At 40.2% G+C, this 24347-nt stretch overlaps 1 protein-coding gene across 2 annotated transcripts; it reads right to left on the bottom strand.

Moving 5' to 3' along the window:
- Positions 1-12970: 12970 nt before the first annotated feature.
- Positions 12971-21702, bottom strand: Magohb (mago homolog B, exon junction complex subunit). Of its 2 annotated transcripts, XM_057776713.1 has the most exons (6): positions 21569-21702; positions 20869-20940; positions 17564-17622; positions 16518-16628; positions 14255-14337; positions 12971-13309 (listed from the first exon to the last, which is right to left on the bottom strand). In XM_057776713.1, exons 3-6 carry the CDS (start codon positions 17576-17578, stop codon positions 13210-13212), a joined length of 309 nt encoding a protein of 102 aa, XP_057632696.1. In that variant the 5' UTR covers positions 17579-17622; positions 20869-20940; positions 21569-21702; the 3' UTR covers positions 12971-13209. The 2 variants fall into 2 exon arrangements, with proteins under 2 accessions (XP_057632696.1, XP_057632686.1); XM_057776703.1 differs by lacking the exon at positions 20869-20940 and having other exon boundaries at positions 21569-21700.
- Between the last annotated feature and the right edge of the window lie 2645 nt (positions 21703-24347).

The following is a 24347-nucleotide window of genomic DNA, read 5'->3' as shown; positions in this document are numbered from 1 at the left end:
AGACCTATAAGTCATGAGGAAATAGTAGCTGTCACCAAACCCCCCCCCCCCCCGGCAATAAAAAGCCCAGGGCCAGATGGTTTTAGTGCAGAATTCTACCAGAACTTCCAAGAAGAGCTAATGACTATACTCCTTAATGTGTTCCACTTAATAGAAACAGAAGGGTCATTGCCAAACTCTTTTTATGAAGCTGCAGTTACCCTGATGCAAAAACCACACAAAGACTCAACCAAGAAAGAGAATTACAGACCAATTTCACTCATGAACGTCAATGCAAAAATTCTCAGTAAAATACTGGCAAACAGAATCCAAGAACATATCAAAAAAATCATCCATTATAATCAAGTAGACTTCATCCCAGAGATGCAGGGCTGGTTCAACATACGAAAATCTATCAATGTAATCCATCATATAAATAAACTGACAGAAATAAAAGCAGTTGTTACCTGTGTCTCTACCAGGAATGAATTCTGGTGGAGGGAATTGATCCGCAAGTGAGGGATAAGTTGGCCTTTCTGGGTGTGTATCCTCTCAGAGCTCCCCAGGAGAGAACTGAATCGCCTATTCAGTGATACTCAAGTTCATGACTTCCCCTCCTTTTGAGCAAAGTGAAAAGAGGAAATTGTATGATGAAAGCGGATTTTGACAGGAAAAAAAAAAAAGTACCAACATGCCAGATGCTGCAAATCATGTCCATAATCAGTATTTGAAGACTGAAAAGATGGGACATTTGAAGAGAATGTAAAACCAGAGGTTCTTAGCAAAACCTCTAATGAAAAGACATTTCTCTAATCCTAGTTTTGTAATCAACAGGTGGAAATTTTCTTTTAAGCTACTATTTTGAAAACCAATATTTCTTGTTTTTGAAGTATGCTTATTACAACTAAGTGTGTTCTGTGGTACTTTTGAAGCACTCACATTTCCACTGTGAAACTTCTGGTACTAACTCTTTTTGATTTTTGTTCATGGATAAATATACTTATAATGCTGATGTCATTTCACGTAGTGGTCTTGCTGCTGACATTTTCATGGTGCTGGGATATCAAATCTAACACTGAGCATACTCAGCAAATATCTACCACTGAGCTACAGACCCAGGCTTTATTTTTTTTCTTTCGTCTTGTTTTGAAGTTTTGTTTTTGATCTTTGCTTCTTTTTTTATTATTTTGTTTTCTTTTGTTTTGAGATAGGTGTATCATACTTACTATGTAGTCCAGGCTAACCTCAAACTCACAGTCCTCTTGCCTCAATGTCTTCAGTGCTAGAATTATAGTTGTTGTACCACCATACCAATTTACATCATGTTTCTAATTCTTTTCTAATAAATAATAAGAATTTTTAATTTTATAAATATTGAACTTTACAATTTTAAAGCCATATATATTAATCTCTTCTATAAAGCATAAATTAATTAGGCTAATTATGTAATTCTCCTATGTTGGCATTTAAGTTGTTTACACTATTTTGTTCTTAGAATAAAAACTACATGGGGTATACTTTAGAGCATACTTAAAAAAGACATTTTACGTATGCAGTCATGTGATTAAAGGAGATACATATTTGAGAAACTCTGATATAAATTATCACACACTCTCTAGTTCATTTATGGTCTACCAGATGGATGTGAAAATATTCCACAATAGATTTTTTTAGAAATGAGATAAGGTAAATTTTTCTTCTATGTGATTTTTAACCATAAATTTGTGAAGAAGAATTCCTGGAAAGAAACCATGTCTGCAAAGAATGATTTACTTGTTAAAACTACAATGACGTGAGCTAGGCAGTAGTGGCGCACGCCTTTAATCCCAGCACTCAGGAGGCAGAAGCAGGCTGATCTCTGTGAGTCCAAGACCAGCCTGGTCTACACATCAATTTCTAAGACAGCCAGAACTGTTACACAGAGAAATTGTCTTGAAAAAGTCAAAATCAAAACAAGCAAAAAACTAAATTGACGTGGAGAAATTGGAATGTTGTAAGTTTAGGGTCTGACTACATTACACAGAATAGCTTAAGCCCTCTAAATAGCCATTCCTGAAATCTATTAACTTAGCAGACCACTAACTTCCAGCATGCACTAAGAATGTCATCTGATGAACCATGGAAAAGTGTCCCTCATCTTGCTGTAATCATCTCTCTAATGTGCCCAACAATATATATGTTAAATCTGCCTTTCTAGGTTCTGTAAAACTACAAAACTTCATGAAACTGCTTCCACATTGGAATACGAAGCCATGGTCACTCAAAATGGCTCCAGAATAAACGGTTATTCCCTTTAAGATAAAAGTTTTCAACCTTCCTAATGCTTCAAACCCTTTAATATAACTCCTCATGCTGTGGTTACTCCCAACCATTGTTGTAATAAGAGCGGCGGGGCTGCGTCTCTGGCACCCGGCCGCCCGCATGGCTAGCTTATGCCCCCAAATAATTACACAGAAACTGTATTCTTTTAATCACTGCCTGGCCCATTAGTTCCGGCCTCTTATTGGCTAGCTCTTACATATTGATCTAACCCATTTCTAATATTCTGTGTAGCCCCACGAGCTGGCTTACCAGGGAGATCTTAACCTGCGTCTGTCTGGAGTGGGAGAATCATGGCGACTCCTGACTCAGCTTCTTTTTTTCAACATTCTGTTCTGTTTACTCCGCCTACCTAATTTTCTGTCCTATTAAAGGGGCCAAGGCAGTTTCTTTATTACTTAACCAATGAAACAACAGATAGAAAGATGACCCACCTCCATCATTTCCCCTTTTTCTGTTTAAACAAAAAATGGCTTTCACTTTAATATAGTAAGATTACATATAACAAAATAGTTATCAAGCAAGAATTACAGTTACAATATTTATATCTATTTTATCCTTTATCATAACTAAGGAAAACTATAACTATAACTAACCATTCTTCAACTCCATCAAAGACTCCAGAAGGATATAATATTACCTAAGTAAACAAGAAATAAGAAACTTCAAACTTTAGAAATGACAGAGACATTTCGCTGCCTGGACAGTCACTCAAAGTTCCTCTGTACCGTTGTGGCATCCATCTTCAGCCTACAGGCCCATAGTATCCAGCAGACTCTTCCATGAAGCAGGAAATTCCAAAGACAGTTCAGTCACTTTTTGCTGTGTCCTGCAGAATGTCTCACAGACTCTTTCATGAGTCAGGAACCCCAAAAGACCATCTCACCTTTAGGCAAGTTCAGCAGTCCTCTTTCTGCAGGTTCTCTGTGTCCAGTTTATGCAACAGTCCAGGCAAGAGCAGTTTCTTGCCCAAATGGCTATCAAACTCCTTAAGGAGCCTCTTTGATGCACATCTTCCTCTTGAAGTAGATTGGTGCTGTCAGGAGCAGATGTGTCTCATTTTCATAAAAAGCCCTAAGTTATTAAAACATTAAATGCCATATTCTGCAGTCTTTGAAAGATATGAAGAATGCCTATCTAGCTGAAATATATCTATGCACATCTAGAAAATCTAATTAACATGACTAAAAGCTTGACAATTATTGATGATTATCCATTAACAACCTATATTCATTACATTTTTAAATGAACTATACAATCACAATACCTTAATCAAGATTAGAAATACATATACATATAACAAAATTGACCTTAAAATCCATACCAATGCAAATTATTCATACCTATATCATTTCCCCCTTTAAATGTAAAAGAACATTTATAAACCATATTTGGGAACATGGGCGCAGTTGCTTTCATAGGACCCCCTAAGAAGAACGTCGCCCCCATGTCAGCTAAAAGCAATCTTAGAGGACGACATCCCCTCTCCCAACAGAGTTTGCCCTCAGGATTGGGGACATCTTTTACTGGTTGGTTTAGGGTTGAGGGGATGGGGTAATAATTTTTTTAAAAAAAAAAAAAAAAGAGAAAAGAGGAAGAAGAAGGGGGATTAACTGGTTTTTGGGGATGATTGGTATTTGTGAATTACTGTTTATAGAAAATTGTACTGGTACTGTTTCTTGTATATTGATATGTTGAATATTGAATGTGAGTGTTCCTACCTCTATTTTTGTATGAGTATGCTTATAACTTTGTCTATATTGTATTGATACATCTACCATATTACATTGTACATTTCTACCTCTGATACTATGACATTGTTTACAGTTGAAGATCATTGTCTTCATATATTGCACAGTTGTTTATTCTTTTAGTCTTCAAAGTTAGATAGGTATTGAGAATTATATGTTTGTCATATTTATTTTTAAGTTTATTAGGTCTTTTAGTTACATAGAGATTATATTTAGTATAGATAGTATGATCTTCAGCCTCTTCGAAGAGCTGTAGAAAATGGCCTTTAATCTAACCTAAAATTTCTGTGCCAAAGAGACACAATTACTCCTGGCAACACCACTCTACTCCCGAGAGAACGTTGAGCACCAAAGACACTCCACTGGGAGCTTGTCTTCTTGGCAGAACTGGCCTTTGGGTTAAGAAAAGCCCATACCTCAACTTCTGACAAAGATACAGAATATCCCTAAGTGGATGAAACAGGATTGTCTTATCTTGCCAAGACAGGGTAGGATAGTCCTAAGAAAGTTCCTTGCCTTTAATAATGGTATGCCAGTTATGTTAGGCCTTAGCCAAAGTTGGTTGACTCAACATTGCAAACGAGACTTTGGGTGATTGTCCAGGTAGTCAGTTGTCTCTGTCAATTGTTGCACATTTTGGATATTTCTCGATTGTTAAGTAATATTTATTCCCTTCTCAGATCTTTGACGGAGTTGAAGATTATATAATTGTAGTTACTCTCTATGTTATTTAGACTCCTTGAGATAGAATGTTTAGCAAAAGTTTTGTTCTCAATATTGTTTGTTATATTTATTATTTGTTATTATTGTATATAGTTGTATTTGGTTTGGTTCTATCTTATTTAGACAAAAGGGGGAGATGTAGGGACATAGCCCCACCCATTGGGGGCGTGTTCGCCTCGGGCTAATGTTTACAGATAAATCTGCTGGGCGTGAGCCCAGGAGCCCTTTTTCTTTTGCTCCGCTTTTCCAGTGCTCCGCGGGAACCTGTGGTCCTGTAAGTCTATTTCCTTATTAAAGCTGTATATATCTATATAATCTGTCTGCATTCATTTGCGCCACCACAAACCATAAAATTATTTTGTTGTGACTTCCTAACTGTAATTATGCTACTGTTATGAATCCTAAGGTAAATATCTGATATGAAGGATATCTAATATTTGGCCCCTGGGAAAAGATCTTTTGACCCCCAAAGGGACCAAGACCCACAGGTTGAGAACCACTGCTTTAAGGCAAAAGCTGTTTTTTAAATCAATAGATCTTCATTCAAAACTCTTGCTGTGTATATCGCCAATGAGGCCTCACATTCTAACACTGAATGCTGAAGATTTTAGAAACTTCATTGGGATTGGAAGTATCATTCAGAGATAACCCAAAGTACCACAATAAAATAATAACTAATAATAATATTAGAGGAAGAAAGGGAAGGAAGACTATTTAAATTCTATGGTCTGTCATCATAAGCGAACTCTTGCCAGAATATGATCAAATCTCTCACTAAACTTTACTTTCTTTGACTATAGTTTTTCTAAGTCACTAGCTTGTTTTTGATGAAACCAATTTAAATTGTCCTTCAATCAAGTGACAGTGATTAATGGAGCACTGGGGGATGAGGAATGGGCAGCGACTGGAAAACAGAAGAGGAACTGACATGCAATGTCAGTGTGACCCCTACTTGAACAGGCCAGAGGTGAACTTCCTGCTTCTGTCTTCCTTTACTAATGTCTGGCCAATTGTTAATCACCACTCTTTTAGTCTTCATTCACTTCCACCTCCAATGTCTGTTCATATCTACTCCTGGTCTCAACACTGGACTGTGCTGCCTCTGTCTTACATGGCCAGTTTCTGTCTAACATTGTTTTTTTACAGACTTAAAAAAACATTAATTTTTGTAGGTCGCTAGTCTTTATGTGCCCCCTACCTTTACCCACTGAGACATCTCACAGGTCCTCTTTATGTTCTTTTTTTTTTTTTTTTTTTTTTTTTAGTAACTAGTTTATTTCTGGATAGTGGAATGACAGGTTGCTTGCTTTTTAAATTTTATTTCCTATAGTTAATATTTTTTTTTACTTTTTTATTTTTTATTTATTTTTTTTAATTAAAATTTCCACCTGCTCCCCGTTTCCCATTTCCCTCCCCTCCTCCCAAATATTGCCCCCTCCCCCCACTTCCCTCCCCCTATCCCCACTCCTCTTCTCCTCCCCCCCACTCCATTCCCCCTCCCTCTCGATACTGAAGAGCAGACCAAATTCCCTGCCCTGCGGGAAGACCAAGGTCCTTCTATCTACGTCCAGAAAGGTGAGCGTCCAAACAGGCTAAGCTCCCACAAAGCCAGTTCATGTATTAGGATCGAAACCTAGTGCCATTGTCCTTGGCTTCTCATCAGCCTTCATTGACCGCCATGCTCAGAGAGTCCGGAATCAACCCATGCTTATTCAGTCCCAGACCAGCTGGCCTTGGTGGGCTCCCAATAAATCGGTTCCACTGTCACAGTGGGTGGGTGCATCCCTCGTGGTACCTGATTTTTTGCTCATGTTCTCCCTCCTTCTGCTCCTCATTTGGACCTTAAGAGCTCAGACCGTTGCTCCAAATTGAGACTCTGTCTCTACCTCGATCCATCGCCAGATGAAGGTTCTAAGGTGATATGCAAGATATTCATCAGTATAGGATAGGGTCATTTCAGGTTCCCTCTCCTTAGTTGCCCAAGGTACCAGCTGGGAACATATTCCTGGACACCTGCGAACCCCTCAAGAGTCAAGTCTCTTGCCAACCCTAAGATGGCTCCCTTAGATAGGATATATACTTCGCTGCTCCCGTATCCATCCTTCCTATATCCCAACCATCCCAATCCCCCGAGCTCCTCCCATACTCCCCTTCTCATGTTTCTCATCCCATTTCCCCTTTGCCCCATGCCACCTCACCCGCAAGTTCCCAGTTTTTGCCCTGCAATCTTGTCTACTTCCCCCTCTCCAGGCAGATGACTATATGATTTTCTTTGGGTTCACTTTCTTATTTAACTTCTATAGGATCACACATTATATGCTTAATGTCTTTTATTTATGGCTAGAAACCGATTATGAGTGAGTACATCCCATGTTCCTCTTTTTGGGTCTGGGATACCTCACTCAGGATAGTGTTTTCTATTTCCATCCATTTGCACGCAAAATTCGAGAAGTCATTGTTTTTTTACTGCTGAGTAGTACTCTAATATGTATATATTCCACACTTTCTTCATCCATTCCTCCATTGAAGGGCATCTAGGTTGTTTCCAGGTTTTGGCTATTACAAACAATGCTGCTATGAACATAGTTGAACAGATACTTTTGTCATTTGATGTGGCATCTCTTGGGTATATTCCCAATAGTGGTATTACTGGATCTTGGGGTAGGTTGATCCCAAATTTCCTGAGAAATCGCCACACTGATTTCCAAAGTGGTTGCACAAGTTTGCATTCCCACCAGCAATGAATGAGTGTGCCTCTTTCTCCACAACCTCGCCAGCAAAGGCTATCATGTATCTCTAAGTCGCTACACAAATCTGTCATTGTCCTACACCAGAGGTCCAGAAAATTAAACTCAACAGAATAAGTGAACTACCTTGGTTGCAGAGTGAATGTTTCCAGAATATCTCCCACTAGTTACTGTTGTCTCTGTCCCCTAATCCTGAGGGAATCTCTGTCTCTAGTCTTCACACAAACACACACACACACACACCTTGTAGAATATTATTTAAGACGTGTTATATTTGTTTCTGCTGTGGAATATTTGTTAAATGATCCAAAGATGTGTCATATTCTATTATGTTACATTTGTTTAGCTCTGTGAAGCTGTGTTACATTGCCTTTCTAAACCATCTGATTGGTCTAATAAAGAACTGAATGGCCTAAAGTGAGACAGGAGAAAAGATAGGTGGGGCTGGTAGGCAGAGAAAATAAGTAGGAGGAGCAAGAAAAATAGAAAGAAAGGAGGCCTCCAGGGGCCAGCTACAGAGCAAGCCATGGAGTAAGAAGTAAAGATATATATAAGGAATAGAGAGAGATGAAAGCCCAGAGGCAAAAGAAGGTAGACAGGATAATTTAAGAAAAACTGTCAAGAAACAAGCCACGCTAAAGCCACAGATCATAAGAAAGAATAAGCCTCCATGTGATTTATTTGGGAACTTGGTGGTGGACCCCAAAAAGAGCAAAGAGTAAAGAACTAACAACACACACACCACCAAAACCAAGGAATGAAAGAAAAGAGATTTAAGAAAGCTATGCTTGGAGAAGATGGTAAGTGGGGGTACAGGAGCAGCCATGCTGGAGAAGTGGCAGACACTGTGTCCCAATGTTGTCTTAGCTTTCCAAAAGAAAACACTGTGAAGAAGTCGTCTGATATCTTCTTCCCTGCTCCCAGGCAAGAGGACTGGCTCTAGAGGGGTTCCCAGGTATCCAAGGGGATGTCCCCAGCTAGAACCTTGGGCAGTGGAGGAGAGGGTGCCTGAACTGGCCTTGTCCTGTAGTCAGATTGATGATTATCTTGAATATCACCATAGAACCTTTGTCGACGACAGATGGAGATAAAGACAGAGACCCACATCAGAGCACTGGACTGAGCTTCCAAGGTCCAGTTGAATAGCAGAAGGAGGGAGAATATGAGCAAGGAAGTCAGGACCACGAGGGGTTGGTCCACTCACTGAGACAGTGTGCCTGATCTAATGGGAGCTCACCAAAGCCAACTGGACTGGGACTGAACTAGCATGGGATCAAACTGGACTCTCAGAATGTGGCTGACAATTGGGGCAGACTGAGAAGCCAATGATAATGGCACTGTGAATTGTCTCTACTGCATGTACTGGCTTTTTGGGATTCTAGTCTATTTGTATGTATACCTTCTTAAACCTGGATGGAGAGGGAAGGGCATTGGACATCCCACAGGGCAGGGTACCCTGTCCTCTCTTATGACTGGAGGGGGAGGGGAAAGAATGTGTGGGGGAGGGGAGGGAAATGGGAGGAGGGGAGAAAGTGGAAATTTTGAATGGTATTGTTTATAAAGCAATAAAAATAAATAAATAAAATAAAAATAATATTGCAATATGAAAAAAGAAGTCATCTGATTTACTCAAGGATACCTTGGAACTCTGGACCTATAAATATAGACTTCCAGAATACAGAGAATATGAATACAATATGTACTCAGAAGAGCCAGTGTTTTAGCTTGCCACAAAGCATGCACCTGAAGAGACATTAGTGGAAACACCTACAAGCTCCTGTGACTTCATGTAAGTCCCATCCTTCACAAAGTTTTTGACTACAGGAAAAGAGAAACGCAACTTATCTTCAGGCTTTTTGTCAAGATTTAACAAGATATACAAAAATAGCTTTTTGTTTTGTCTTGTTTTGTTTTGTTTGAGGCAGGGTCTCACTATGTAGTCCTGGCTGACCTGGCATTCACTATGTACACCTGGTTTGCCTGGGACTCTCCTGCCTGCCTCCCAAATGTTAGGTTTAGGGGTGTGAGCCACCAGGTCCATAACCTGGAAAATGGATGGCAAACTTGCATTCAACATTAAACATTATATTTAAAGTCCAAGACTCTAATCTTTCATTATCATATAAGTTTGAGCAAAACACTGCATCTTAAAGATTCTTTATTTTTCTAAAGTGGAGAGAATGTGTCACCTACTTCCTAGGGTAAGAAAAACTGCAGAACTGCAACCAGGAAATAGAGACGAAAGCTCTTATGATGGAGGAGTTACTTTCATTTAATAAAAAAACTGCCTTGGCCCATTTATAGGCCAGCCCTTAGGTGGGTGGAGTAAACAGACAGAATGCTGGGAGAAAGAAGCCGAGTCAGGAGTCGCCATGATTCTCCCACTCCAGACAGACGCAGGTTAAGATCTTTCCTGGTAAGCCAGCTCGTGGTGCTACACAGAATATTAAAAATGGGTTAGATCAATATGTAAGAGCTAGCCAATAAGAGGCTGGAACTAATGGGCCAGACAGTGTTTAAAAGAATACAGTTTCCGTGTAATTATTTCAGGGCATAAGCTAGCCATACAGGCGGCCGGGTACCGGGGACACAGCCCCGCTCCTCCTATTACAACACTCTTAGATGTAGGAGCTGGAGAGATGGCTCGGCAGTTAAGAACATTAACTGCTCTCCCAGAGAACCCAGGTCCAATTCCCAGCACCCTCACAGCAGCTAACAACTCTCTGTAACTCCAAAATCTGACACTCTCACACAAACATACAGCAGGCAAAACACCAATGCACATAAAATAAAAATAACATTTTAAAAAAGCTCTTAGACTTCAAAATAACTTTTCTTAACACTTCCTAGCCTGCAGATACTTCTCTAACCCACAGAATGAGTTGGGTTTTCTCTCTGACCCTATCAAAAAGTGCAGGTGTTTGGAAGAACAGCATGAGGATGGCAGATGAGCCAAAGCCGAAAACTGAGAGATCTACAGCAGTCACTGCTGCTCAGGAAACTCACACTGTTGCTCCACAGCCGAGGACTTATGTCACACTTGCCCATGGATATATTAGTGGTGCTGTTTACACCCTTGTGACTGTTGAGAAGGAGTCATCCTCACCAAGGAGGCTAAGCAAGTGCAGCGCCTGCTTCTTTGAGCTTTCTCCATACTGTTTGTGCCTCTAACATTATGCAAAGTCTGTGAGCAAGAAATCTCCATCTGTTTTGCTTGTTACTGTTACCAAAGCATGAACAGGATGTGGGCTGCTTACCAATGTGCTAACAGAAAACTGGACACAGGATGGAAATTTTTTGGTTGAATACCGAGACAGAATGCCAATAACTGTAAAGTCAAATTAGCAGCAGATTCTTCTGAGCTCTGTAACTAAGCTCTGAAGGGCTAGAAAACTCTAAGCTGGTAATGAGCACAATTAGCATTGGAAGACAGTCACTTCAGAGGGAATGGACTGACACTCCCATTGTGGCTGTTTGACCGAAGTGCAGCACGAAATACTGAACTTCAAATGACCAGCTAATAAAACAGAAAGCTGGAAAACTTAAGGAAATGTTTTGTTTTCTTGAATTATGTCTTCCAAATTCATTTTTGTGGAAAAAAAAACCCACAAAACTACACAAACACACACACACATGCACGCACACACACACACACACACACACACACACACACATATATATATATATATATATATATATATATATATATATTCTTCATTTTTCTGGTTTCTTTGCTGTAAAGGCCTTTATTTGTGAAGCCACAACTCCCTGTCCTAGAATGCTGAGACAGATACAATCCTAGTCACACAATCAAACCCTCTAGTGGGACCCTCAGACCTCAGTGGCATCATCATTTCACAGCTACAAGCTGCTCTTCCTGCCCCAGGCTGAGTTGAGGGACACCTGCAGTGGCCACCAGACCACAGGGAAGAATGGGGTGACTCACAGTCTTTGCCAGGAGGACTGGCTGGTCCTGGCCAGCTTCACACCTCTTGGTACTTAAGTTGGAACTTCACAACACTGAAATATGGTAAACTTCACAGTTCTTAAGAAAACCAAGAAGAGCTCTATTTTAAGATTTCCTGTGCCCTAAACCACCCCATATGCTCTAGCATTTACAGTCACATCTGTTCTACAACTCTGCATTATTGTGCCTGCTCGTATAGTCCTTGCTGAGCCACAAGCACTGAGAGTGGAGAAATGAGGAAGGTGCCTCCGGAACTCGACAAGAGTGACAAAAGGGGCCCCAAGAAGGGTTTCGGGTGGGTATTTGGGCTCTGTGTCACTCAGGGATAAAACCCACTTAAAGGTCATAAGAAAAACAGGGGCTGAATAGATGGCTCAGTGGCTAAGCGCACTGGCTGTTCTTGTAGAGGATCTGAGTTTGGATCCAAGCACCCACATGGGATAATTACAGCCCTAAAGGGGACCCAAAACCCTCTTCCGGCCTCTGCAGGTACCAGCATATGTTAGGGTACACAAGCACACATGCAGGCAAGCATTCATGCAAGCAAACAAGAAATTTAAAAGAGAAACCAGTTAAGTACCAATCCACGTTTCACTTCTTCGGTCCATGTTCTCCACATTAGTTCAGAGAACGAGGCCATGTACACACTGAAGACCGATCAGGCCTGCAACTCCACTGCTCATCATCAGGAAGGTTGGGAGTTCAGCTCATCTCCCCTAAAACATTTTCTTTAGAGATACAGTTTCATGTAGCCTAAGCTAGTCTAAAAACCAAGACAGGCACTGAACTCCTGACCCTTCGGCATCTTTCTTCTAGCACTGGGATTATGCTCTAGACACCATAGTGGAACACACCTTTAGTCCTCAAACTCAGGAGGCAGAGGCAGGCAGTTCTCTGTGAGTTTGAGACCATCCAGAAGGAAGACGAGGAGGAGGACACCAGCAGCTGTGCTAGCAGAGATAATGAGAGATGAAGAGTAGTTCAAAGGACCTGGGAAACATGAATGTCCTGTTTCCAGTAAGAGTCTAACAATAGGCATGCACACCATAAATGGTTAAAACAAAATTTCATGTAACTTTGTAAAGCTTCAACTCAGCTCCCACGTATGTGTGCACATACACAATAAGAGCAAAATAAGATAGGCCAAATGTGGAGTACTGACTATGCTCTTTCAAACATGGAGGATTGAATGTGTCTTTCAACAACTTTAGGAAATCTTTAAACATGAAGGATCCCAAGAAGTCTTGAGATAATGTAAAAAAAACTTCTGAAAGCAAACTCTGTAAGTGTCACAAAGATAAGTCCTATGAAGTACAGAAGCAGAAAAGTAATTCTATGGCACCTTCAATAACTGGAACTTGGCTGTGTACTTCAGATGAGCAACCTCTGCTCTAGGCTCTTCCAACCATACCAATCAGAACAACTTACCATCCTTAAAGCAAGACATTGATTCAGTCAAAAAAAAAAAAAAAAAACTCCACATCCAGGCTTTAGTACATTTTATTAGAGCAAAATTTTAACAAAAAGTGGCTTTTATTTACAGAATCAAATGCATATAGGGACTGTCTAGCCCACATGGACCCACGAGAGAAAAACCATTAAACCTGTTTTTTTTTCACATATTGAGTTTATATACAAAAGTTTCACATTCATAAAAATCCCAAAATTATCAATAAAAAACCTTCCTTTAATTAAATATATAAATAACCTTTAAAGTAATAAATTAAATTGGCTTAATCTTGAAATGCAGTCCAATGAGACTGAACACTAAACATTTCAAGTCCTGCACCAAATAGTAAAATACACGGAGTCCTTCGGGATCCCTAAAATTAAAAAAATAAATAAATAAAGTTACTTTTTGTTTTCTATGAAACATAATCTTATAAATTCCTGAAACAAAACAAACCATTTGTAACAATTAAGCTCATAACGTTCAGGAAGGAGGAACACTTGCTGACAGCTGAAGTGAACGAACAGAACGACTAGCACTTCTCTCTTCCCACAGGGAGGATGCAGTCCAGGAGCACTCACTGCTCTCCAGAGAGAAGCACATCCACTTCAAACCAAGGCCCCAGCACATAGCCCACCTCCTCCCCAACTGTAGGAATCTATTTACAGGTTTAAACAGCCAGTTGTTCTTCATGAACAGTGTCCAGTTACTATAGTGCACTCATCTTTCCCCTTCTTCAATACTTATTTGAAGCACCTACTATGTGCTGAGCACGCTTCTAACTCTGAAGACAAAACAAGGTTCTCATGCAGCTCACTAAAGTTATGATCTAGGGCAACATAAGCAAAGAAAGCAATACAGGGACATTTTCAGGGAGAAAAGCATGAAGAAGTGACATGATTCAGGCCAGCAAAGCTTAAATATATGCTGGAAAGAACCTACAGACACAGAGCTGGCTCACACACACACACCTACTGTTCAGTTCAAGTGCTAAACCCAAGGGAAAGTAAGATATAATATGGGCTCAATGAAGATGAGCAGTCAAAATTTTCTTCCTTTACATTTCATGACATTACAACCAGGATTTTTAATACAAAATGACCTACAAATATTGGGCATTATTATGCATACTGCTGAACTGGGTACTTAGTGAAATAATGCTGTTAACACCTCTGGCAGCCAGATAACAAGTGTTTAATTACTTAAATGTCCCAGTGGCATCTGAATATTAAATTGTCTTAGCTTGTAGACCATTGTACTAACATTAGCCTCACTAATGAGTTACATCAGCTCAACCAAACACTTTTAATATACTTACTTTGATTGATTTACATCAATAAGAGAACCTATTTTTGATGTGGTAAAAGAAATGTGTTCATCCCCAATTACAATTTCAAGTTCCTGGAAACAAAAAACAGCAGAGAAATAGCATCAGTTAAAAAAAAAAAAAAGTAAAAAAGTCTACCCCACATATAGTCCTCATACTACAAAGAAGTATAAACTTTCTAGAACTTAATGGAGGGGAAAGAAATTTAATCTCTACCAAGCATTGTGGCACATATTCATAATCCCAACACTCAGAAGGCCAGGTAGGAGGACTGTCTCAAATCCAAGGCCAGTCTGATCAACAAAAAAAGCCAAAAGAAACTTAATCTGCACATCAAATACTGGCCTCAATTTCAGTGTCAAGCCAGAACTGCTTCCCAGAGCCATTAAAAAGAAAAGCCTCAGACAAACTGACACAGACGTGTTTCTTATGATGTCGGAAACATGAGAGCTGTACCTTTAAAGCATGTGTTACAGAAATGATTATATAAATACAAACCCATTTAAAGTATCACAAAATGCATTTTCCCTTTCGGTAAGTTTCTACAAATATATGACATTCACAACAGCTACCCTTTTGGCCACTACCATATATCAGGCCCAACTGCTGGAACTTTACAGACTCTCTATGCAGTCTCTAAGACATATTTGCAAGGGAAAAGTCTTCGTTAGCCCTTTTTACAAATGTACAATCCTAAACTCATAAAGCTCAGAACAGACAATGATATCAATAACCAGGACTAATGTACCATAACAGTAATGTTCCCATAGAGACTAATACTCTCTGAAATCCAGTGAAAACTAGAACTTATCAAACAATACAATGTAATGTGTTTGCTTCAGTACCATTATCATCATACAAATTTTCTCTGTACTACTTACCCAGAAACCTAAAGCTGATGAAGGAGCTGCATGTTTAAAGTGATCTTACACTGAATTATGAACCAGATCCTAATAAAGACAGTCCTGGCTACTTAATCAAAAGGCCTAACTATGCACTTCATGAGATACAGCAAATTGAGAATTAGCTAAGATTCTCTAATAATTACAAAATTGTTGGTTATCCAGTGGCAGTTTTTGGAGCAGCCCCACTACCCCCTCATGAGAACGCATCACCAGTGCACAGATAAGAGCACGGGCTCAGGTGAAAAATGTTTTTATATCTAATAAGACTGTCTCCATATCTGCAGTCATTTTTCTAGAACTGATAGTTCAGAAATGTCAAACAAGTGAAAAATAAATAGAAAATATTGGTATTTACAGATGTATATTACTAAACCATCCTCTAAAAGAATTATATCAACTTAGAAACAGTCAAGTCTATATGTCATATCCTCACTACCTGTTTCCCTGCAGTATGTCCCTAGACATACACTAGGCTCTTGTCACAGGACAGTTAAGTGACTGCTACTTTCAGCATGTGTTATACCACTCTACATTTTCCTCTTGTCAAAGAAAGTGTGATATAAAGTTTAGTCCTCAGGAACACACAAAAATGAAATTACATGTTTCTTTCTCCCGGGTCTGGTATTTCACTTCTCCAAGAGTTGAAAATACCCAATTCAGAAGCCAAACTATCTTTATACAGAGTGAAATTGGACCTGCAGAGTTCTTTGGGACCACTTTGAGAAACACCAAGTATTCTGAAGGGAATATAATAGGCAAATCCATTTGAACAGCAACAACAACAAATCAACCAAGACTTTTTCTGGGCATTCAAATACATAAATTCTGAAAGATAAAAATTTGGAAAGAGTGAATTGCTACACTCAGTGATAAGAACTAACTCTCAAATTTAGCTATCAAAGCTGTACTTATTTACAATGTTGAAATTACAAAATTAGACATAATTAATGATAACAGCTAATCTACAATAAATAATTTAAAACAGTGCCAAATACCCTAACTTTGGCTGGACAGACAAGAGAGAAGATGTAGAATACTGTCAAGTTTAGAGCTATGTCCTAACTCCTCTACATAGAGCTATGTGCTAACTCCCCTATGAGTTGGAGGTAGCAAAGGAAATGAAGCTAAGTAAGAGCTGGAAGGTGTAACTTGAATGAGTAATTGCTTGCTTAGCAAGTATGAATATTGAATTCAATTCCTAGTACCACAAAAAAAAAAATTAAAAAGAAAATGACGTTATATAATCAAAGTTTCAATAAGAAACCACCCTGAATGTATGAGATAAGGCCATCATTATATTATCATATAATCTTTGACTCTATCCACTAAAAGAATCGCTTGGCACAGACCTGCCGGCCAACCCTGTCAGGGGGCGGCCACAAAGCGTCGTCCTCTTTTGTAATTTCACTGTCGTCGATAATTCTCTTCAGTTCTTCCATTACACTCTTGTGAACATAGGCCTGAAAACCAATTACAATAAAATCTTATAATGCCCATCTGTCTTCCCACAGTTCAGCAAGATATAATGAAAGCAAGCTACAAATCCTAAATATTCAAACAGAATAGGAGCAAAAAACTGAATTTGATTCCAAAGCTGCAGAATTAAAATTTATCCTTCTCACAATATTTTTTCTAGTCTGTTGCTCTCTAACAGACATCCTTACCTGCTTCTTACCCTAGCTTCTTACCTGTAGTCTGCCTGAGTATCAGAGACACCCCAGTTGCTTACAGTTAATGGAGCAACGGAAGAGCTACAGAGTGAGGACACAACACAAGCACACACGAGCTGGCACACTAAGCCCAGTCCACGCTTCTAAACCTTTTGTTTAAAAAATAACACTTCATAAAATGAATTAAATGATATGGGGCTATAAATATCCAGATTGACTCTTTTGTTTAAAGAAATGCTAAAATAAAAACCACCATGGCTCAGTGGATAAAGACAGCCAAGACTAAAGACCTGAGTTCAATCCCTAGAACCCACATGGTAGGAGAAAGCCAAGTCCTACCAGTTGTTCTTTGATTTCCACACATGCATGCTATGTTACATGTATACCTAATGTGTAAGCATACACGCACATACACAAATATATACATGTTAAAAACCTTTTTTAAAAATGCTATAATCATATGTAATTAAGAGAAACCTTTCAATCTATAAATTGGTTTCTTCATTGAAACAGAGCCTTTGAATAACTTTGTCAATACAGACAAGATAAATGAACAAAATGGAAAACATTAGACATTTGAAAGGAACTTAGACAGAGGCTAAGGACAGCCAGGGCTACAAAGTGAGACCCTGCCTCAAAAGAAAAAAAAAAAAGAAAAGAAAAGAAAGAAAGGGAAAAAAAGAAAAGAAAAGAAAGAAGGACAAAAAAGAGATAGAAGAACGCACCTCTTTTCTGATCATCACATCGTTTTTATAGTTGCTGTTGTTGGCATATCTAAGCTTTCCTGTGTACAAAGAAAGAAAGAACATCATGAACAATTTTAAGGGTAAAGACAATTTTATATTCACACTTTTATTAGTATCGTCCTCATGTAAGATCAAGGCTAAACACTCAATAAATATGAATGAGCTAGCAAACTTCAAAATGTGCCATACCTTCAACATACAATGGGTTAGGTTTGTTAAGGCCTATTTCTCTCCCTCCTTCTCTTTCATTCTCTCTCCTATTCTCTCTCTCCTCTCTCTCTCTCTTTCTCTCTCTCTCTCCCTCCCTCTCCCTCTCTCTTTCTCTCTCTCTCACACACACACACACAAGATCTCACTATGTAGCCAGGTTGGTGGCCTTGCACACAAAGTGATCTAGCAACCTGCCTGTGTCCTAAATGCTGGGATTAACACTGCACACAACAAACAGGTGTATGTTCTTAATCTAGCCCCTGAACTAAATGTGAAGTTCAAGTATCATGTGCTGGTGCTAAATGCAGTCCTCACAGCATTTCCTCTGATCTCTTTAAGGAATTCTAGCAGCAGGTTTCACTTTCTCACCTACTCACAGGAGATAAAAATCAAGAGAAGCAACTCGCTCAGGGCCACACAGGTCTCAAGAGGTATCCTTTGCATCAACCTTTTCTCTATTATTCCAAAATGTTCTCTTAATGGTTTTCCTTCAAATTGCTGTATATACTTAAGATAATGAAATTCTTAAAAAATTCTAATTAGGAAGTGTACCAAGTGTGTAAACTCTCAGTTTGTTGGCTGACAATTTCAATCCATCTGTCATGACCTCTGAAGCCCCAGTGTGTGCTTCCCTGCATGGCTCGACTGCCACGTGCTCAGATACAGCTATGGTGTCCTCATCTGCTAAAATGATAGGTTACTAGACTGGGTGTACCCACCAGAAACTGTAAATTCTGTGAGTCATCATTTCTCCTGTAAGTAGAATGATTTGGTGGCAAAGGTGCATGAGAATTAATCTAAACATAAATTTCCCTGATAGTGTTGGTCTTAATTTATGTAACTCAAGGTGATAAGGATAAGCTGTACGACATTCATGGGCAAGGAAACTGAGAATAGAATTACAAAAAAAAATAAATAAAATCAAGTAAAAAATACAAAACCAAAAAAACACCGCAACAACCACATGAAACAAAGTAAGTTTCCTCCAAACAACATTTGAAAAACAAGGATAAAGTTGCCTAGAAACTTAATGTCCAAAACACGCATACAACACTTACTTAAAGTCTATACAGTCATATGCTTAGTTAAATGTCTGTGTCTCAAGTTCCACCTTTAGCTTTGGCACTTAAGTATTGCCCAGTACATAATGTGCATTCAAAAATAAAAATCCTTGGGGCAGGAAAGCAGAGCTGTCCAAAGAAAAACATATAGGCATCCTCCTGAATATTAACCTTCATCAGGCGATGAAAGGAGACAGAGACCCACATTGGAGCACCGGACTGAAATCTCAAGGTCCAAATCAGGAGCAGAAGGAGAGAGAGCACGAGCAAGGAACTCAGGACAGCAAGGGGTGCACCCACACACTGAGACAATGAGGATGTTCTATGGGGAACTCACCAAGGTCAGCTGGCCCGGGTCTGAAAAAGCATCGGATAAAACCGGACTCGCTGAACATAGCGGACAATGAGGACTACTGAGAACTCAAGAACAATGGCACTGGGTTTTGATCCTACTGCACGTACTGGCTTTGTGGGAGCCTAGGCAGTTTGGATGCTCACCTTACTAGACCTGGATGGAGGTGGGTGGTCCTTGGACTTCCCACAGGGCAGGGAACCCTGATTGCTCTTAGGGCTGACGAGGGAGGGGGACTTGGTCGGGGGAGGGGGAAGGAAATGGGAGGCAGCAGCGGGGAGGAGGCAGAAATCTTAAATAAATAAATAAGTAAATAAGTAAATAAATAAATAAATAAATAAAAACAAAGACAGAATTGCCTTACAGTACACAGGAGGGAGTTTTTCTCTCCCCCAGAAGAAAGTTTTTCTTTCTTATCTCAAGTGTCTCATCTTCTAGAGAAAGATTTTTTTGGTTTTGGTGGTTTTGTTTTGTTTTGGCTTGGTTTACTTTTTGGTTTTTGGGTTTGTGTGTGTGTGTTGTTTTGTTTTTAAAGACAGGGTTTCTCTGTGTAGCCCTGGCTGTACTGGAACTCACTAAGTAGATCAGGATGGCCTGGAACTCATAGAGCTCTACCTGTTTTTGCCTCTCAAGTACTGGGATTAAAAGCATAAGGCGCCATCACACCTGGCTTAGGGGAAGGTTTTTTTTCTTCCTTGTTTAAGGTCTGATCATTTATTTATTACTCTTAAAGCTTACTCTTTCCTGGACTCAGACTTAAGAGTAGAAGCCCTCAGCTAGGGCAGTCTACATCTCTTGGAAATCTATTCCTGGTGGTCTTTGTTTCATTTTGTTTTGTTTTGGCTTCCTTCATTGTCTAGGACAACAGCTTACAATATTCTGTAGCCTCTTATTTTTCTTAGTGTTGTTTCTCCAGAGTAATAAGTCAAAGTTGGGAATCTTAGGTGCTTTGGTCTGGAACTTCTTCTCTGTTTAAGAGCTTTCTGACAATATACTGGTAGAAATCTTCTTTAGAGAGTTTGAAAAGCTTTAGGATTCTGCAGGCTGTTAGTCCAGGACTATTCTTGTTTTTAAAAAACAATAACCAATTTGCAGACACTCAGATTGGCATCCACAATGTATCTAGAACAGAGGTATGCTTCCTCTCTCCAGTTCTCCTTGGTCTATAGCAAGTACACTCCTTATTCAACAGGTGCACTCTGAAGTGGGTCAAGAATTATTGTTGCATGGGAAAACTGTTAGGAATATCTTCCTAAGGTGAGCTCTCTGCCGACGCAAAATCCCAATCAAGCCAAATCAAAACAAGCCAAATTAAGCAATATCCAGGTTTAATGTGAGTTCTGCACTCTCGGGTGGCCCCGAGGGGCCCACAAAGCGACCACCCCCTGGGAGAAAGGAAGAGACCACCTGTTCCTCTTTGGGGAGTTCATTTAAATACTCTGTGGGAGTGGCCTGTTGGGATCTGGAGTCCAGACCTCTGTAACTCTCAGGCCTGGGGGCTGAGATAGATGCGAGGGGCTGGGGCCTACGCTCCCAACTTAACAAAAACCTTATTTGTAGTCCCCATCAATGACTGGGACCACACAACCCCTCCACTCTTCACCCAGAGCACCAGCAGCTCCTTCTGTGGCCTTAGAAAGTCCAGCGCTTGTGTTCATTACCCAGTTCAATGTGTTCTGACAGCCAGTGACTGGTAAGGAGATATTCAGCTTCTTCTTAACAGGGCTGACCACCTAGGAGGTAATATGAAAAGGGATTCCAGCTTTCGCTTACTGCCTGACCTCTGGCCATCATCCATCCATGTATATTGACATGGACGGTGAAGAATTATATTTCAATACCTAACACCTCACAGTCCTGTTTAGACGGGGAGTTCCTCCCGTACAAAGCACCCTTAACACATAGAGTAAACGAGTCAGTTGGTCAAAGGGTCACCAAAGATTTCAAGCATCCGCTGAAATATCACTTGGTAATTCTGTAAACACTGCCGAGGCACAGACTCTCCATTCCACGTTTCCAATTCCTCTACGTCCAACTTTTCTGATGGTAGCAGGATACACCTTTTTGGGTAACTTTACAGCAATTTTTCTCTCACAAAAGCACGCAAGCTCTTCCTAAGGTGGAAGGAATCCCTTCAAGCCCTCCTGGGAGGCTGGGGCGTGGTGACACCCCTGTCACCCCAGCATCCAGGAAGCTGAAGCAAGAGGATCGTGAGTTCGAGGTCAGCCTGGTCTAAACAACAAAAACCCGACTCAAAACTAAACAAGCAAATTGAAATAAACAAGAAAAGAGAAAGGAAAATAAATTAGAACTCCACCCCCTGGGCGGCTGGCTCTCCCTCGCGGCCCCGCCCCCGCTCACCGTCCGGCCGAAACTCGAACTCCAGAAACTCGTGCCCAAACTTGCCCTTGTGCCCAACGTAGTAGCGCAGGTAGAAATCACTACCCATAGACATTTTCGCCCTCGGTAAAGCCCACTGCACTGCCGGGAAAGAGCCGCGGGCGCGGGGCAGTGACGTCAGCGGCGCGGACGAAGAGCGTCAGGCGGGGGCGCTTTCGCGGTGGAGGGGGTCGACCGGGAAGCTGCAAGTCGGCCAGAGACCTTGAGGACTAGAGGTTCGCACCGGAGCGGCTTCCTAAGATCCCAAGCACAATGTTTGTTTTGTTTTTGTCAAGGATTTTTATATGCTTTGCTTTTTACTTTCAATTCTTTGACGATTTCTTACACGTATAAGGTGGATTTTCCACCTCCTTACCCTCTCTCATCCCTTGTGCTGAATCGCTCTTCCCATCACGTCCTCCTGTCCTTTGTGTCTTACGTGTGTGTGGGTTGAGGAAGGACTCGCCTAGTTTAATAAGGTTTGCCTGCGTGAGCATGGTGGCGGATAAAGCCCCGGATGTCATTATGGAATTCTTATTTTTTTGATTTAGCCTCCTACTCTACCTCTCCCCCATCTGCTGGCTCCAGTCCTTCTGCCGACAGTATTCTGTCCGCTTTCTTGTTAAATGTTTTCCGTTATCCTCAGTCCTCCATTTCTTTAACTAACCCCCATTCCCCTTTCTGCTTAATAACCTATACTCACTAACATTTGACTACACACATACACAAGCTAAGATCCACATACATGAGTGAATGGGTTATTTGTCTTAGTACTTCAAGGTTACCCCTCACTTACTATAATAATTTTTAGATTCACCCGTTTTCCTGAAAATTTAATTTTATCTTGATAATGAACAAATAGCGCTCTCTGTCTCTCTCTCTCTGTCTCTCTCCCTCTCTCTCTCTCTCTCTCTGTCTCTCTCTCTCTTTCTCTCTCTCTCGTCTCTGTCTCTCTCTCTGTCTCTCTCTGTGTGTGTGTGTGTGTGTGTGTGTGTGTGTGTGTGTGTGTGTGTGTGTGTCGGGTTTGGAAGGAACATTTATAAACCACTTTTACTTTCTGGTTGCCCTGTGGTGTGGGTGTGGCTTTTTCCTGGGTCTTGAACTGAGGTTTACAAGCTGTACTTTCTGTGGGTATCTCTGATCTCGAAACACATTGTAAAGGGGGGTGTGGCTCTACTTCCTGTACCTGGTGAGGTGAGTAAAAATACATTCCAGTGGCCACCAGAATATAATCCTCTTGAATCCTAACAGAAGCCTTTGGACAAGGCTTAACAGTTATCTAGTAGCCAACAGCCTAGACTAAGACTAAGAAAACAAACAAAAAAATAATAATAAAATTAAAATTAATTTTTAAAAAAGAAAGCAAGATAGAATGGATCACTCTGATGGGAAGTTTGATGTTCAAATAGCACATGAAACTGAAAAGCCCAAACAGCAATTACGGAACAGTTTTTCCTAGCAGAACTTGTGAGTCGCTTCATTCCATAAGGATTAATAGTAGCCTGGGTGCCTGGGGTGCTAAGCCACAATTCCCAACAGTTTAAATCAGAAGGAGCACTCTGGTGTAGGATGGTATTGAAGAACACAAAAGGACAGTGAACTTACACATAGTCCACTTTTCAAATCCTAGTCACCTCTCTGTTACCAACACTGAGTAATCCTGTCGGATGACTGATGGCCTTCTATGGTAATCCTAAGAAAGTACAATCTCAAGACAGTCACCACTTAATTATATCTCCACCTGTGTGATCATTAACTAACTAGAAACACAGTAATCAACTTTGTCAAACACAGACCTGAGGAAGTTAAATGTCATGTATATGATGTGCTTGGAAGCCTGTACTGCCTGAGTTCTAACAAGTATTTTCTGTGTGCCAGAAGAGATGGGCATTAGTCATAAAACAATAGAGCAGTCTGTATCTTCAGAAAAAAGAGAATGCAAATATGTAAACCAAACATCACTACAGAGTAGCAATTAGTATTACATATGGTATATACACAGAAAACCATCCATGTACAAAAAAAAAGCCACAAGTGCTTTTACTGTAGGTGGAGTTAGAAATTTATAAAAAGGAGGAGTATTAAAGAGGACTTATAAAGGGTGTGTTATTTGAATTGACATTTTGATAAGCAAATTTCATGAATGTCCTACAGTACAGACCAGCACTTCAGGCAATGGATGACCCAAAGTAAAACAAGGTGGTGTGAATGTGTGTATTTGGAGAAAGCCAAAAAAACACAATTTCTACACTTGAAATCAATAAGTAACTAGAATGTAGGGTTTGAGAATGTGGAGTGATTTTCAAGGAAAGTTGGTACGAGTTCTCTTTGGTCATTGTTTCTTGTTTTGTTTTGTTTCTGAGAGGCAAGGTTTCTTTGTGTAGTCCTGGCTGTCCTGTAACTCATTTTGTAGACAGACCAGACTGGCCTCGAACTCACAAAGATCCAGCTGCCTCTGCCTCCTAAGTGATGGGACTAAAGGTGTATACCACCACCGCCCAGCCTCTGTGGCCATCTTAATAGTTAGGTAGTTGTCATAGCATTTACTCCCTGTCTCAGTAGGCTGCTATTTAGGAAAACACATTAGAAACATGCATCACCACACCTTACCATTAGGATTGCTCACCAGTCCAGTTTGCCCAGGTTTGAGGAGTTTTCTAGGATGTGAAACTTTAAGTTTTAAAACCTAGAAGGGCCCGAATTATTAAAAGAATAATTCACAGAAACTTAAGCACAGTGTTTTATAGTATCTGTGAAGATA

This window comes from Chionomys nivalis, chromosome 1, assembly GCF_950005125.1.
Source record: "Chionomys nivalis chromosome 1, mChiNiv1.1, whole genome shotgun sequence".
Lineage (NCBI taxonomy): Eukaryota > Metazoa > Chordata > Mammalia > Rodentia > Cricetidae > Chionomys > Chionomys nivalis.
Note: the sequence above shows the minus strand (reverse complement) of the source record. Positions and strands in the feature narration are given on the sequence as shown.